A 17,889-nucleotide genomic window follows, 5' to 3' on the forward strand; every position below is an offset into this window, starting at 1 on the left:
GCATTTCCCTCCAAGTATTAATGAGAAACTGCAGTCTCCAACAGCCGCTCACGTTTGAAATTAAGGGCTAGGACTAGTAGGTGACTGTGCATCTTGCGTACACACAAGCCTCAAAATTCTACGTTGAAACTAGACACAGCCCACTTCTTAGAAACTATGCATTTTTTTTTCCACAATTCTTTCTCCACCCACTCCACTCTGTTTTCTTGCTACACACTTAGGATGGAGGAATGTGGTGCTTATGAACCCGTGCTCAGTATAGGAATTTGTTGGGGTTTTTCCCTCCCCCCCTTTTTTTATTTGTTTTCAATACCACACAAAAATCCATTCCATCGTTTCTACCTAACCAGCTCACAAAACAAAACTTGTTCCTTGAAAATCTGCAGAAGCTGGCCGACCGGGTGGTATTTGGAATGTATTTGTAGGGTCAGGGCTAGAGACTGCAGCTGCAAAGGCTCTTAAAGCTACTGCTGCCAAGTTCCAGGGGAACGGTGAAGCTGGGGAAGGGCGCAAAAGAGGCTCATTGAGGGGAGAAGCTTTGCACATGGATCACGGAGTGGGAGACACAATCAACCTGATACTGAGAAGGGGACAGAAAATGGTGTGGTCATATGCCCTGCCCCCTCAACTTACCAATAAAATGTGCAGGATTCCCCCAATGGAAAGTGCAGGGAAAGGGAATCCGAACAATAGGACAGAAACTCACTTTCCCGAAAACCACACTTCCAAGTTTTTCTGGCGAGGGGTGGTACCCTCAGGTGAGGGACACATTGTGCTCCTTCTGGGGTAGTTTGTCCCGCTTTGGTCCCCACCCTGCACTCACCTCTCACCTGTGGCTCTTAGAAGCTATCGGTATGTGGCCACACCCTGGGGATGGCTTCAACTGGCCAGCAAGCCAGGTGAGGATAGCTGATGGGTCTTAAACCCTTGGTGAGTTAGGGACTTCCCCTGCATGCAAAGACAGGCTCCGGTGGATTGAGCGGACGAGACCAATAGCAGGCCCAAAGGTCAAGAAGGTGGTTTCTGCACATGCTGTAGAGGGAAGTGATGGGCAGGTGGGGCTCGCCAACCTAGGAGCCTATCTAGAAGAAGGAAAAATCTGATCCTCAACCTCTGCTGCCTTGTGGGATATCTTCAGGAGAAGAAAAGGCTAAAGAGTAAACCCTACACAAACCAGGTGTGGAGTCCCTAAGATGGTTGGATGGCACCTTGTACGCCTCATTCCGACAACTCCTGCAGCCAAGCAGGTGTCAAACGTATTGCTCTGCTTTCCTTTGGACCACATCAGCAAGGCTGAGAGGGGGGTCTTGTTGTCTGGGCAGCCCAGGACCTCCATCCACACTGCCCAGGATCACAGTTTCACTAGTTATTATGTGCATGTGGTATTGAGTGTGGTGTAGCCAGGGCTTGTTTTCAGTCAGAACTCAGCTCTCAGGTGGGCGTCACTGCCATTAAAAGAGAACAAGAGAGGCATTCATGGTGAGTTCTGGCACCTCTTTTTCTAGAATAATAATAATTTATTACTTGTACCCCACCCATCTGACTGGGCTGCCCCAGCCACTCTGGACAGCTTAGACAATATTGTTTCCCTGCATCTATGTCAGGTGTCCATCATTTTGTGAGATTTGGTGGAGCCAATCAGAAGCAGAGCAAGCAATATTGACAGCTGCCAGCACAAGGTCTTCTCTATAAACAGGAAGAGAAAAAATGCACTTGTACAGAACAATCTAGGACTTGCAATTTGAGAGACAGAAAGCGTATCATCTCGCGTGACAGCAGCTCTCAAGAACTATATCCCGGTGTTCATTTTGGCATTCTCTGTGCACAGCAAGGAGTCAAGAGGATGTGACATCTGACTAGCAGGAGAAAGGAAGGTGAGAACATCCTAATAACCAGTGAAACTGTGGTCCCAGGCACAGTGGGAGCCAATCCTGATAAGGATTTACAAACCCCAGAACATATGCAAACCAATGAGCCAGTTCAGATGAATATTACTTCAGCTTACTAAGCAGAAATGTGCACAAGTCTTTTAGCAGCAATAGCTCCTCATTTCATCTGAACTGGGAAAATACAGGTCCCAGCTTCAGAACAAGTCAGGATGGTAAAACCAACTTCAAACAGTGGTTTATCTTGTCGTGTTCTGACACTGGTAACCAAAGATTCTCATTTCAGACAAAACAGCAAACTATGGATAACAGACGCTTCTTGGTTTTTCTGTAGTTTGAGCAAAGGGTCTGCCTGTGTGGGCAAAAGACCCATACATATCTCGGCTTAATAAGCTGATATATGATCGTCCGATATGAGTGAGGCCTTTGGTTTCTAGAGTGTATACAAGAACTGACGCTCGATCCCAGGGACAAAGAGTAGGATCTAATGGACTTTTCAATCAAGTGTGCATAATTAACATACAAACTTGCCATACTGTCTAGTTATAAATGCAAACGAAACAGCTAGAAGTTTAAAGAAGAGCAAAGCACACTGATCAATCATCTTATTGAAGAGCAGCACACTGATCAATCATCTTATTTTTTCAGAGCAGATGAGATTTTTTTCTGTGGAAGTGGGAGCCATTAATTTTTTTTAGCCAGCCCAGAGAAGTGATGGTTGGACTTATCCAACTCCTTCTATTCTTCACCCTTTCCCTTCATGTATTTTGTTGGAACAATTATTATGATCATTCTTTTTAAAACTGCACAATCATGTCATCTTTCTCTGTTCTTGCACACAATTTTAACACCCATGTCAAAATAAACACAAGCATTTATTTTAATAGTACAATGCACATGGTATATTTCTATTGAAGTAATAAAAGGCTCCAGTTACAGGTAGGTAGCCGTGTTGGTCTGCCATAGTCAAAATAAAAAAATTCCTTCCAGTAGCACCTTAAAGACCAACTAAGTTAGTTCTTGGTATGAGCTTTCGTGTGCATGCACACTTCTTCAGATACCTGTAAAATGCACACTTCTTCAGGTATCTGAAGAAGTGTGCATGCACACGAAAGCTCATACCAAGAACTAACTTAGTTGGTCTTTAAGGTGCTACTGGAAGGATTTTTTTATTTTTTTTTTATTAAAAGGCTAGCAGCCTTACTAAGAACTGGAGCAGATGTTAGCATCCCCATGCAAAGGGCATGAAAGTTCCCTCTCACCATGACAGCACTGGTTTTATCTGTAGCCAATGCTAACCAGATTCTTTTAGTTATCTCTAAACCCTCATTTGATATTCTGTTTAAGATGAACCTGGTTAGGATAATCTTCAGTCATTTGTGGTACCAATGGGGAGCGGGGGAGCTGGTGGAATTTGTACAGGGGGTGAGAGGGATACCAGGTCCCAGATTCTTAAGCACAGTTGAGAGTTCAGCAGTGAAACATCTATATAGGGTAGATTCTACATCAACCCTGGCAGTTCCTAACAATAGCGAAAGGCAAATTTGCGCATTCAGAAATATTAGCGTCCAAGACTCAAGCTGCTGTATTACTGTTTGTCAAAAGTCTTTGGTCACATTTCTTAGCAGGACTGGAAAAGCACAAAACTGCTTGAAGAAACTGATATTGAATATAAAACAAAAGTTACTCACCAACCATTGCGCTGACTTCTCCTGCCATCAGTAGTTCCACAGTGCTGTTGTACAGGTTCACATCAATGATACCTTTACGAATCGTTTCACCTACTTTTGCTCCTAGTAACACTGAGCCAGTCGTTTCAAAAATTGAAGCAAGAATGCAGGCCTGGCGCAAAGTAACCACACCAGAGCCCACGGCAGTACCAAAAGAATTGGCAACATCATTTGCCCCAACCGAGAATGCCAAAATAAAAGCAATTATAAAACCGACAATAACCATCCACAGGTATTCCTCCATGTTTCTCCGGGTTCTCTTTCGCCTTCTGTAAGTGTTTAACCAGACAAAGCTGTAGGGTACCAGGACAGATTTGTAAAGCAGATTTCTTGCACACAATGAGTTCTCTCTGGAAAGTGCTGTGCAGTGTTGGAGCGTGAAGAAACTGCTAACTGGTGATTTTCAAGCTACTGTCAATACTGTTTGTTTGGCTGGATTCAGTCACCAGTGAAACCCATTCCATATTTTGCTTCAGTAGTGTTAAAGCTGCGATGACCTCTCCTGTAAAAGATAATTTTTTGAGGATAAAACATGACAGATTTACATGTGGTTATAATCAACTGATGATATTGCGGAATGACATGTAACACTCACAACGATAAATGCACACAAGACTATCAGAGTCAGTTTAAAAGTAACTCAGAATCAAGGGTGGCAGAAAGTAGACCACAGTCCTTCTGCCTGTTGGTTACTGAGATACTTTCAAGAAATGCTTCCAAGAACATTTAAAGAGCAATCCTTGCACCAGTTGACCAATGAACTCATGATTTTATTTTGTTTTGATTTGTTTTTTAAAGCAAGAATACCTGGTCACAATCAGTCAAAGCACAACTGAAAAAGCTGTTGAAAAGATATTGTGTTGGATCCAGAGAAAAGCTCACTTTCCTACTGTCTTTCAACACTCCCCGAAAAACCTCTCCTGAGGATGAGGATGTACAGAGCAACATGTCCTTCTCTGCCCTTCCTGTAGAGTTTACATCCAGAGATAACCGTCTCCCACTGGTTCTCTCTGCTCCACCAGGCTTCTGTAATACCAACTATATAGATGCCACCTTTTAAAACCAAGCACTACAGTTCACCCATCTTGGCTTGGGAGCTTCTAGCATTAGCATATAAACACTTGCACAGAGTCTCTCTCTTGAAGTATCTTTGGCACTTGCATTTTGATTTGCGGCGCTCTGGCTTCTCTGAATTGCTGTCCTGCGCCCCGGCACCACAGTGCTGAGTTCGCTGCCACCCGATTTACCGTATTTTTCACTCCATAGGGCGCACCGGACCATAGGGCGCACCTAGTTTTTAGGGGGGGGAATAAAGGGGGGGAATTATTTCCCTCCCCAGCCCCAAAGAACAAAGAAGCCAACTCCCGCCGGGCTCCGAAGGCTTGCGGATAGCTGCCCGAAGCCTGGAGAGCAAGAGGGGTCGGTGCGCACCGACCCCTCTCGCTCTCCAGGCTTCAGCGAAAGCCTGTATTCGCCCCATAGGACGCACACATATTTCCCCTTCATTTTTGGAGGGGGAAAAGTGCGTCCTATAGAGCGAAAAATACGGTAAATATTCACCCATTTATCATCTTCATCCCTCAGGTCCCACTGCCTTTCACTGCAAATCAGTTTAAATATTGCTACGCCACCTTTTTGATTTTAAATGCCAACAGTCTGCTCCCAGCCCAGTTCAAGTGGAGCCTATCTCTTTTGTACAGGCCTGTCTTGCCCCAGAATGTTCCCCAGTGACTAATAAATCCAAACCCCTCCTCCCAGCACCACTGTCTCATCCATGCATACCTTGGAGGTTCTGGCTTTCAGCATTCTACCTAGCAACCTAAATTTGGCTTCCGGGACCTCGCAACTACCTTTACCCTTATCATTGGTGTGAATTTGCCCCCAAGTTCTGACTTTGCCCCAGCATCTCCCTTGCTACTTGGTGACCAGCAACATGCGCAATCTTCATGCCAGGCAAGCAATTCACCCTGCTAGTCTGCACGCTCACGCTCAACTACCTATGTTCCTAATAATCAATGCTTTAAAATAAAATAAATGCTTCTCTCGCTCATGCACTGAATGATAGAGGCATGTTTGACAGAGTCATAAATTAAGCTTTAAGAATGAAGTATAAAATGAAGCATGTTTATATTATATTGACATTTTGGTTACTTTTAAAGACTGACACCTGGGATCACTAAAATTGCAAAAATGTGTGTGTGTGTGTGTCCACCCCGGTAGTAAGGATAAAGCTTCCATCTAGGTTTTGTCCTCATTCAGTGGAAATGGTGTCAGCCTGCCCAGTGACAAAAGAGAACTGAAACAGAGTCCCAGCGGCAAGCCTTAGAAAAGCAAAGAAAGCTGATGACAGATGCTGCTGTCCTGAAAAGGCCTGGTGAACTGACCCTGCAGTACAGTGTGCAAGGGAAAGGACAGGATGTTGCTCTGCCACAGGAGCAGCCAATTGAATCCACTGGCAAAGATTAACCAAGAACGAAATAAGAATATGGCATTGCAGTATCTCAATTGCAGTACTTGTTGGCAAAAAAATATATGCCTGCTTCAGAGATACTATGGTCATGCTCCCCGTTACCATTGTTAAAAATACTGTTAAGTGTAAAGCAGCCTTTCTCAACGCTGGAGCCCCAGATGTTCTTGAACTACAACTCCCATCATCCCTGACCACTGGCCCTGCTGGCTAGGAATGATGGGAGTTGTAGTCCAACAACATCGAGAGACCCAAGGTTGAGAAAGGCTGATGTAAAGGGCGCATAATGAGGTGTTACACCTTCAGTATGACAAGGCAGGCACAAGATACTGTCTTGGGATGGCTGGCTGACGTGACGCTGTGCCAGTCACATGGCAAACACCTTCTTTTGCACCCCTCTCCCAAGTACCAAGGGCTTTCCTCAAAAATCATACCAAATTTAACAATGAAGAGAGACTGCCAATCAATATTTGGAGCTGAAGCTGGATGGGTAAGCTATCATCCAGCCCGGGCTTATATCAGCAGCCAATATATACTTCCAAATATGGGAGAATCAACTGTCCTGGATGAGGTAAACTCAGCAAGCTAGACATTTGTAACCAGCTCACAATTACATATTGTCACAGCAAAGAGCAGAAAGAACTCGTATAAGCCACACATTTTGCATTCTGTTCTTCTTGATGGTTGTTTCACAGGGAACGTAATGCCCTAGTGAAGGGGTACTAAAATCCTTAAGCTTGTTGTCTAGCTTCCACCATATGCTGGAAATGCAACCCTTTATCCCATGATCTTTAACAGCATTTTTCGTGGAGGCAACCTCTGCTGTGTTGTTTAACCTATACTGTGCTACATTTCGCTTGGAATTGGTTTAATTGTTTTTGTAATTGTATACACCATTCTAATTGTTTGATTATATTGTTGTAACCTGCCCCTGGGACCTTAACATGAAGGGACGGATAAGAATCTCATAAATAAGTAAGTGAACTATTTGACACTGTGCCAAATCCTTGTGATCATTTATTTTATTTTCAGAGAAAAGGGGCCCCTGGCCGCAATCTCACTCAGGCCCAGCTAGTCCACAGTGTGACAATCCCTATGCTTGCCAACTGCACAAAACTGCTTTGGCTGTAACTGAGCAAAACTGGAGTTTCTTTTTAAAAAAGAATATGGCACAAGTTTGCAACCCCATAAGGAAGAAAAATAAATGCATCAGAAACAAAGATTAGTACCATGGCCTTAACAAAGCAAAGGACATACCCTTCTTTGAAGAATTAATTCAATCTAGAAAGTCTCAAAGTGTTGCGTGCCACAGAAGTTCGCATAAATCTTGGGTCAATGCACTTTATCATATTTATGTCTTCTTCTAATAACCCCTTTTCCACAGCTACTGCTACAGGATTTCGGACAGCTCACAAAATTCATAATAACGCCTTAAACAGCATTCAAATCAGTGCTAAAGACATATGAGCTGTCAGGAAAAAGCATAGCGCTCAAGATGCAAAACCAAGCTAGCAACAGTCAAAGCAGCAATAAAAACTAGCAGCCTACCAGAAGCATGGGCAAGCATGAAGGACTTTCCCTGTCACCTAAAAGACAGATGCTCCAAATTCATGTGGAGAGCACAGAAAGGTACCTTCTCTTTGGTAGCAACCTGCCTAATCTGCAAAGCAGGGGACAATCAGAGGAAGCGCTCCAATTAATATTGCACCTAACAGGCAGCTTTTAATTTTTTTTAAAAAGCGGTTCTTACAATAAATGGTGTGGGATCAGGTAATTGGTCAAACCCTGAACTGTGCCTGAAAACAAGCTAGACATCAGTGAAAATATTTTAAGTCCATAGGAGATATATTCACCATTGTGGGTATGGGTTAACAACCGCTCAGAGACATTTCCACGTCAGGCTTCCATATGATGTCTTGCAGTAAGTCATGGGAGCTATGACAAGAATATCACTTCCCAACTATTCTTTGCTGAACACAGCAATCAAAGAGAGAGAAATAGAGTTTTACATGCTTCAGCACCTATTGATTCCCTAAAAGCAACCAGCCTTGAAGAAAGATTGGTATGTGGGCAGAGGAAGCAACAAGTTCTAGAGAACCTTCATTCTTCACAGGAGCTGATCCTTTCTTTTGGAGCTTCAAGCAAAGCCCCAACATCTGAAAGCTGTGTGTGTTTTTAACTTGGGTTAGAATCTGGTGTGACAAAAGTGAGCAAGCAGAGCTTATTCTTCTTGTTTTTCTACGCATGACACCCAAGGTTCCAGCAAATAAGGAAGAAATACAAATAACGAAGCAAAAATTATATCCAAAGTTTGAGGTACCTCTAAACAGCAAGTCAGTGGAACACAGCTTTGCAGAAATATGCAATGCTGTTTGCACAATAGTTTTTCAAATAGCAGGGAACAGGATTATGTTAGCAATGTGGCACGTGAACAAGCTAGGCCTCCTTCTGTTTATGCAAGTAAGCCTCCTTCTGCTCATGCAATATAGGTAGCTGCTGTGCTACGTTCAATCAGCAAGCATGAAGCAGCATCACATCACTATAACACAGTTTCACCATGGTTTCACCAACAACCCAGATGCACAGCATAGCAGAAGAGGACAGATAAGAGAGCATTGTGTGTGTCAGAGGCAAAAGAAGTGTCCACAATTCCAGGGAAGAAACCACCATTATGAGTCTACAGGGTTCCACGTGGGAAAATGAGGGATGCAAGACCCACCACTATACCCACCCCATATCCCTTGGGCCAACACAATTGCTGTAAACCAGGCAGACTGAGGAATACAACTGGGACTAGCCCCAGATGCTAGTCACAAAGCACCAGCAAGCATATTTTTGCATTTAAGACCTGCCAAAATGACCTATGGGGCGCCACAGCAGCTTACAAAAATGCAGTTACCATGAAAACCCCCAATTTAAAAAAATGAACCAAGTACAAAAACCATCTCCCACTTCTATTAGAATCTTACCTCACCTTCTGAAACCTCATAACTGTAAAGTAAGGGAAAGGATGACCTCCTAAGCTTCCTTGGCGAGGGTCATCTAAAGAAAAGCACCATCAATGGAAATGCCCTGTTCCTATCAGTCTAGCCTCCAGTTATGAAGGGGATGGGCTACTGGAAGACATGCCAAATTTCTGGATCCATTTCAGGGTGGATTTGATTGGTGGCAAGCGTTGCTGTTGATTGGCTGTTGTTGTGGCTACTGGCGGCTTCTGTGGCGTGTGCTACTGTGAGTGTTGGTGACCAGGTGAGTGAGTGATTTCCTCCCAAAAAAAAGCTCAACAACTCTGGGGGTAATTCCTCCCTCCCCTCCCCCCAGTTTCTTCATTTTAGTCCCCCAAAATAGGGGGCATCTTATACAAAGGGGCGTGTTATACATGGAAAAGTACGGTAACTTAAATAGAAAACTAACTTAAGAAAGATTTTTTCCTCCAAAAGCATTTTATTTTAAAAACTCTTATTTTTCTTTTTTTTAAAAAAAATCTGATTTAAAATCATTGATTTTTATCCATCCTGATCCATTTCATCTAGGGTTCAAGCTATAGCACTGAGACCACCTTTGCCAGGAGAGAGACAGGGGGAGTGGTTGTTCTGCCCCTACTTGGGCAACCAGGTTCAGAAGGTGATCCTGGGTGATTTTTGCCTGGTCTTATGGAGCCTTCAGTATGGCGTTCCACAGGGTTCAAGTCTTATCCCCCATGCTATTTAAATATACATGAAACTGCTGAGTGAGATCATCCAGACATTTTGAGTGTGTTGTCATCGGTAAGCTGGTGACACACGGCTCCATTTTAATCTTCAGCAGGTGTAGCAGAGTGCATGCCGAACAGGTGTCTGGTTGTGGCAATGAACTGGATGACAGCCAAAAACTGAGGCTCAATCCAGACAAGACAGATGGTAAGAGAACAGTTCCTTGATCTGGACAGGTGGCATGCAGCCTACTTTAGGGTCGCATTTCCCCTGAAAGATCAGATGCACAGATATACCCTTTGATCCATCACTGTCAATGGAGACACAAGTGGTCTAAACGGCATGGAGCACCTTCAACCAGCTTCAGTTGGTGGTCTAATATGGATGGGCATAGCCTGGCTTCAGAGCTCTATGACCAAGTAACCTCACAGCTGGATTACTGCAATGTTCCATATAGGTCTGCCTTTTGATATGGTTCAGAAACTGCGGTTGGTGCAAAATTCGGCGGCCAAATTATTAACTGGGATAGCACAGTCCAAATATATAACACCTGTTCTGGACTGCCAGTTTGTTTCCCAGCCTAATTCAATGTGGTAGTCTTTACCTATAAAGCCTTAGATGACTCAGGACCTCAATACCTTCCCGGCCCTTATATGAGCCTGCCCATGTCCTGAAGTCAGAATGAGGGGCAAGCAGTTGTCTGGAGGGTGATCATGAGGAACCAGCCTCCATCCACAGAATGGTCTCCCCAGGGAAGCTCACTCGGCAGCAACATTTTCTTCTCCCAAGTGTTAAACTTTTCTTTGAAGCAGTTGGTGATATCTTTCCATCTCTCTATCTAACTTTGGCCATCTGCTATGGTAAGGCCTATGTTAGGGGCTGGAATGATTGCTTTATGATTTGATTACTGTGCTCTGCTTTTTCCTTTGCTTGTCACGAGTGGCACTGCATATTTTACTATATTTGTAAATTGCTCTGAGATGCTTATGTAAAGCAACTAAGAAAGCTTGATGATGGTGATGCAAAAATCTCCTAGCTAAAATTCCTGGTATCTAAGGTAGAAGCACTGAAACAGACATTAATGCATTGTTGCAACATGTTATATGTGGACGGCTGCCTCTGAAAGTTTGGAAACTTCAGCTGGTGCAAAATTAAGCAGCCAGTTTGCTCACCAGGGCAAGATGGCTTGAACACATAACACTAATCTTGGCCCAACTTCACTGACTGCCAATTAGTTTCCAGGCCCAATTCAATATGCTGGTTGTGACCTATAAAGCCTGGAACAGCTCAGAGCCACAACACCTCAAGGACTGCCTTTCCCATATGAACTGTCCCAGACCCTGTGATGATCATCTGAGGTCCTTCTTTGTGTATCCATGAGAGGTCTAAAGGGCGGCAACACAAGGAAAAAAATATTCTGAATCTCAGAAGCCAGAACAGTGAAAGCAGCAATCCCTCTTGCTGTTCTGGCTTCTGGGATAGCTGTGCAGCCTGCATTCGCTCCATAAGACGCACACACATTTCCTCTTACTTTTTAGGAGGGAAAAGGTGAGTCTTATAGAGCAAAAAATATGGTATTCAGTTGCTGGGGACAAAGTTACCCAGAGTGTTAGAAGATTTGCTAAGTAGTCAGCTGATCTTTACTCAATAATGCAAGCGCAGGAGACATATGTTCAACCCAATGGAGAGATAGAAAAGAAACACATTCAGTAGGCACAATGGATGCTTGGGTATGGATGACATATTTACAAATGTGTTTATTTAATTTATATCCCACCCCCTTCCTCCAACAGCCCTGTGAGAAAAGGATGGACACAAAGAGGGGCTCATGGCCAAGTGTGGATTTGAACCTTGATCTCCCACATCCTAGCCCTAACGTTCCCTAACCACTACTCCATGGTGGTTATATTCTAGAATTCTTATGTCTACAGAATGTACTTGGGATTCAGATCAAATTACAGTGGTGCCCCGCAAGACAAATGCCTCGCAAGACAGAAAACCCGCTAGAAGAAAGGGTTTTCCGTTTTTGAGCTGCTTCGCAGGACGATTTTCCCTATGGGCTTGCTTTGCAAGACGAAAACATCTTGCAAGTGTTCCGATTTTTTTTCGCTTTCCCCCCCTTTTTCTAAGCCGCTAAGCCGCTAATAGCCTTTTAGCCGCTAATCCGCTAAGCCTTTAATAGCTGCTAATAGCCTTTTAGCCGCTAATCTGCTAAGCCTTTAATAGCCGCTAAGCCTTTAATAGCCGCTAAGCCTTTATTTTTTTTATAAAGATTTTTTATTGCGTTTCTTTTCATAGATTAACAAATTTGTTTACATGGCAACATACAAGAAACATTTTTTATATATATATATAAGGAAAAATAAAAACAAGAAAAAATATTATGAAACTTTCCTTAACATCTTTCAGCAATTCACTTTTGGACCTCCTCACATCCTCTCAGCATTGCATTCATTGTTCTAGCCAGTTCAGCAATTTGTTATCTTGTTTCCCATCTTATTATACCTTTAAATGTATTATGTTACCAATTTCAAAAATTTGTAATTTAGTTTTGACATTCTTAATAAACATAATAATTTGTTTCAAATATTTCTCGTTTTTTCTATCAATACTTACTTTATCATTTGCTTAAAATAAATTGCGGAAACATAACATTTCTTAATCGTGCGCTATCTTAACATTCAAACAACTTATAATGTTTTTGCAAATAGTCCTTAAATTTTTTCCAGTCCTCCTCCATTGTTTCTTCGCTCAGATCTCGGATTCTGCCAGTCATTTCTGCCAACTCCATGTAGTCCATCAACTGCGTCTGCCAGTCCTCCAGTGTGGGTAAATCTGGTGTTTTCCAGAACTTAGCGGTGAGAATCCTAGCTGCTGTGGTTGCATACATAAACAAGGTTCTGTCCTTCTTTGGCACCTTCCGGTCCACCATGCCCAGGAGAAAGGCCTCTGGTTTCTTAGAGAAGGTATATCTAAATACCTTTTTCAGCTCATTATGTATCATTTCCCAAAAGGCCTTTACTTTCGGGCAGGTCCACCAGAGGTGAAAGAATGTCCCTTCTGCCTCCTTACATTTCCAACACTTATTATCAGAAAGATGATATATTTTAGCCAACTTGACTGGGGTCATGTACCACCGGTATACCATTTTCATAATGTTCTCTTTCAAGGCACTACATGCCGTGAATTTCATACCGGTGTTCCATAACCTTTCCCAGTCCTCAGACATAATGTTGTGTCCTACATCCTGTGCCCATTTTATCATAGCAGATTTAACTATCTCATCCTGTGTGTTCCATTTAAGCAGCAAGTCATACATCCTCGAAAGTACCTTAGTCTTTGGTTCTAGTAACTCCGTCTCCAGTTTCGATTTCTCCAACTGGAAACCCACTTTTTTATCTATTTTGAATACCTCTTGAATTTGAGCATAATGCAACCAATCTCGCACCTTACCTTTTAGTTTGTCCTGGCTTTGGAGCTTCCAATTATCTCCAACTCTTTCGATCAATTCCCAATATTTTGGCCAGTAGGCCTCCATATTGGGCCTTTTTTTAGAAATCTTGGCTTCCACAGGTGATAACCACCTCGGGGTCTTACTTTCTAATAGGTCCTTGTATTTCATCCAGACGGCAAAAATTGATTTTCTGACAATATGGTTTTTAAACAATTTATGAATCTTCGCCTTGTCGTACCACAAATATGCGTGCCACCCATACACATTATCAAACCCTTCCAGATCTAGGACATCGGTGTTTTCCAACAGAAACCAATCCTTCAACCAGCAGAAGGCTGCAGCTTCATAATACAACCTTAAATCCGGCAGGGCAAACCCCCCTCTATCTTTTGAGTCAGTTAGTATTTTAAATTTTATTCGGGGCTTTTTGCCCTGCCAGACAAACTTAGAAATATCCTTCTGCCATTTTCCAAAACATTCCATTCTGTCCACGACCTGAAGGGTTTGAAATAAGAATAACATTTTTGGCAAAACACACATCTTTATAGCTGCGATTCGGCCTGACAAGGTGAGTTTCAATCTTGACCATATATCCAAGTCTTTTTTAATTTCCAGCCAACATTTTTCATAGTTATCTTTGAAAAGATTTAAATTTTTAGTGGACAAGGATACCCCCAGGTATTTCACTTTTTTAACCACACTTAACTCTGTCTCTTTCTGATACCCCTCTATCTCTGTAGATGTCAGATTTTTAACCAAAACCTTAGTTTTTTGTTTGTTTAACTTAAATCCCGCCACCCGACCAAACTCCAAGATAAGTTCCAAAACTCTTTTTGTGCTAGATTCTGGCTCCTGTAATGTCAAGACTAAGTCATCTGCGAAAGCTTTCAGTTTGTATTGTTTCGCTCCGACCACTATACCTTGCACCAACTGGTCCTCCCTAATCATATTCAGCAATACCTCCAGAACAGAAATAAATAGCAGAGGGGATAGAGGGCACCCCTGTCGTGTCCCTTTTTCAATTTGAAGTTCCTCCGATACCACATTGTTCACTATCAGTTTAGCTTTTTGTTCTGAGTAAATTGCTTCTAATCCATTTTCAAACCCCCGTCCCACTCCCATCCCTTTCAAGTTCTTCTTCATAAACATCCAAGAAATGTTGTCAAATGCTTTCTCCGCATCAATAAAGATTAAAGCAGCCCTTGTGTTTCTAATTCGCAACAGCTCCAATATATCAATAATGTTCCTGGTATTGTCCGACATGTGTCTACCAGGGAGAAAGCCTGCTTGGTCCTTGTGAATTACTTCATTTAATACATTTTTAAGTCTACTTGCTAAAATGTCTGCAAAAATTTTGTAATCCACATTCAGGAGTGAGATGGGACGGTAGTTCTTAAGCTGAGTCTTTTCCCTTTCTGACTTGGGAATCAATGTGATAAATGCTTCTTTCCACGTTTCCGGTGCCTTCCTCCCCTCCATGATCTGGTTACAAACCTCCAACAACGGTTGTATCAAGAAATCCTTCAAAGTTTTATAATATTTGGAGGTGAGTCCGTCCGGGCCTGGAGATTTGCCCAGCTGCATGTTTTGGATGGCACCTTCAATTTCCTGTTGAGTTATTTTGCTGTTAAGAATTGATCTTTTATCTTGACTTATTTTAGGTAGTCCATTTGTTTCCAAAAATTGGTCCATTTCCGATTCTTTCTGAGGCCCCTGTGCGTAGAGCTCTTTGAAATATCTGTGGAAGCACTTTCTTATTTCTTCTGGTTTCTGAACTATTTTTCCTTGAATCTCCAAATTTGTAACCGTATTTAACTTTTGTCTTTTTTTCAACTGCCAAGCCAGCAACTTTCCACATTTATTTGCTGATTCAAACGATCTCTGCTTCATTAGTTTGATTTTCCACTCAATCTCTTGATTGATCAGTTTCGAATATTGTGCTTGATGAAATTTGATCTCTCTTAGCACCTCTTTAGACTTCGGTTTGATTCTCAGTTTTTTCTCTCCTTCACTTATTTTCTCTAAAATTTTTTCCTTTTTTCCATTCCAATATTTTCTTTTTATCGAATTCTGTTGAATCAGAAACCCTCTCATTACAGCTTTACTTGCGTCCCAGATTGTTCTTTTCTCCACCGTAGTGTTCAAATTTATTTCAAAGTAGTCCTTTAGTGTTTTTTGGGCCTTCTTCACAATCTCTTGATCTCTTAACAAGGTGTCATTCATTCTCCATCTGAAGGATCCAGTTGGGAAAAGTCTCAGTTCCATTTTTATGGCATTATGGTCGGAGCAGGTTTTTGGGCAGATTTCCACTTTTCTCGTTTTCGGAGCCAGCCCTCTAGATATCCAAATTTGGTCGATTCGTGTCCATGACAAGTGGGCCTCAGAAAAGAAAGTTCCTTCTTTACCCAAGGGGTTCCTTGTCCTCCAAATGTCAATCAAGTCCATATTGTCTGTCATTTCAAAGAAAGTTTTAGGGAGTCTGCCGTCTGTTGTTAAGTTTTGATTTTGGGATTTGTCCATATTTGTAGACACCACCCCATTCATATCTCCCATCACAATAATATTAGCATAGTCCAAATAGTCCATCATTGTCTCATGCAGCTTCTTGTAGAATTCTGATTTTCCATCATTTGGCGCGTAAATTCCTAATATCAAAATCTTTTCCCCTTGTGTTTGGATTTCAATTGCGAGGATTCTTCCATGATCATCTTTAAATAAAAATTTTGGCGACAGGTTCTCCTTTGCATAAATTACAACACCTCTTTTTTTAACTTTGTCTGATGAGATAAATTCTTGGCCAAGTCTTTTATTAATTAATACTTTCCTGTGGAGCCTAGTCACATGTGTTTCTTGCAAACATATTACATCCAATTGTTCTTTTTTTAGGATATGAAATATCCTTCTCCTTTTTTCCGGAGAATTCCCGCCATTTATGTTCCAACTAAGTAGCTGCAGAGACATCCCGTTCTATTTAAGATGTTCTTAAGATGGGGTGTCTTCCTTTTGTTCAGATCCCGAAGGTATAGGCGTTGGCCCACTTCCGGGCGGTGCTGGTGCTGGTAAAACTGGAAGCCAATCCGCTCCTTTTTGGAGATCTTCTCCGTGGTCGTGAAGGAACTTTTGGTTATCTTCAGGTGTTCTTATTTTAACCTTCCTTTCTTTGTAGGTGAAGGATAATCCCTGTGGAAACTCCCACCTATAGGGGATTGCGTTGTGTCTCAGCAATTTTGCTAATTCTGTATAGGCGGCTCTAAGGTCCAGCAGCTGCCTCGGGATATCTCTGTAAATTTCCACCCTTTTGTCTTGTATTTCAATTGCTTTTTTGAAGTGAAGGCCTAGGATCTTGTCTCTCTCTTCCTTTGTTCTTAAAATTATCAAACAGTCTCTGGATCTGTCTTTCCTTACCAGTCTTCCCAGTCTATATGCCAAGACAATCCTAAAATCTGTGTCTTCCTTTAAACCCCAGAACTTCGAGAATTCCTGTGTTAAGTATCCAATCAAGTCTCCTTGCTCGAGTTCCGGAATACCTCTCAATTTGATGTTGCTCTCACGATTTTTCAGTTCCACCATTGACAGATAGACTTGTTGTTCACCCACCTGTTTGTGCAGGGGCCTAACTTCTCCTTTTATTTCTTCAACCTCTTTTTGTAGGACTCCCACTTTCTGGATTGCTTCTCCAGCTAATTCTCGATTTTCCGCTGTTGCTCCTTGCAATTTCTCTATGGCTTGCGTGTGCTGGGAAACTTGGTCAGTCAGTTTTTGAATCGAGGAAGTTGCTTTATCTATCTTCACAGACTGATCGTCCACCTTCTGGTTTAAACTTGATAGTTGCTCCAATATTTGTTTTAATAGTGTATCTGACCCACCTGCTGCCATATCTTCCTCAGTGGACTTCTCAGTTATTTCCCCTTGTTCTCTATGAGACACCAGTACAGCTGGAACCGACGACCGGCGTCCTTGGGTCAATGTTGTTTGTACAAATTGTGCTGGTCTTCTTTCCTTTTCTTTTTCTTTTTCCTTGGCCTCTTTAGTTTCCTTTGCTTTAGATGCTCTTGTTCTCCCTGCACCACTCATTACACATCTGTCAATGTTCAAGGTCAAATTGTCTATTGTTCCATGGGAAAGACAAATTCAGGAGTAAACAACCAGTGAGATGGAATTCAAAACAAAAGTCAGTTCCCAGGATTTTATAATCCGAAAGCCCTGTAGGGGGAGTACCACCCGGTTTCAAAGACAAAGAAGGAAGTAATCCGCCATTAAAGTTCCAAATTGTTTCAAGACAGTAAATTCGTTAGTCCAAAAGTCCCTTCATAAACTCAAGATTTCCCAAAGCACCTTTTATAAATCGACAAAGTTTCACGAAAGGTGCTTGTAACAGTATCCCAATCAGTCTTTTCTGCTCAAATATAACAGTTACTTTCTAGCACAGTTTGCAACTGTTTCCGCAGTTTGACACAGTCTCTCTCTCTGGCAGCCCGACAATCTGGCTCTTTAAAAATACAGCCCAAAGGAGAAAAAAGATAGGAGGAAAGTCACCATTTGCTGCTTCTTTTAGTCAATGTCCATTTCCACCTTCAACTCAATAAAATAAGCAGATTTTATAGCACGAAAAAGTTTAAGCTTCCCAGAGTCCCGTTTCAAATGCTTCCGTTTCTAAAAG

The 17,889-nt window shown here is 42.2% G+C and overlaps 1 protein-coding gene across 10 annotated transcripts in view; it reads right to left on the reverse strand.

Moving 5' to 3' along the window:
• The window catches only part of SLC20A2 (solute carrier family 20 member 2), a 92,832-nt gene that overhangs the window by 36,653 nt on the left and 38,290 nt on the right, over positions 1-17,889 (reverse strand). For all 10 annotated transcript variants that reach the window (XR_014001267.1, XR_014001268.1, XM_081166382.1 and 7 more), the window contains exon 2: positions 3,578-4,118. Coding sequence is in view for 8 of the 10 variants with exons in the window: in XM_081166382.1 (XP_081022508.1) it covers positions 3,578-3,860 (283 nt within the window). In the remaining 2 variants the exon portion in view is untranslated. The remainder of the gene's footprint in view (positions 1-3,577; positions 4,119-17,889) is intronic.

This window comes from Podarcis bocagei (genome assembly GCF_964188305.1).
Source record: "Podarcis bocagei genome assembly, chromosome: 13".
Classification (NCBI taxonomy): Eukaryota; Metazoa; Chordata; class Lepidosauria; order Squamata; family Lacertidae; genus Podarcis; species Podarcis bocagei.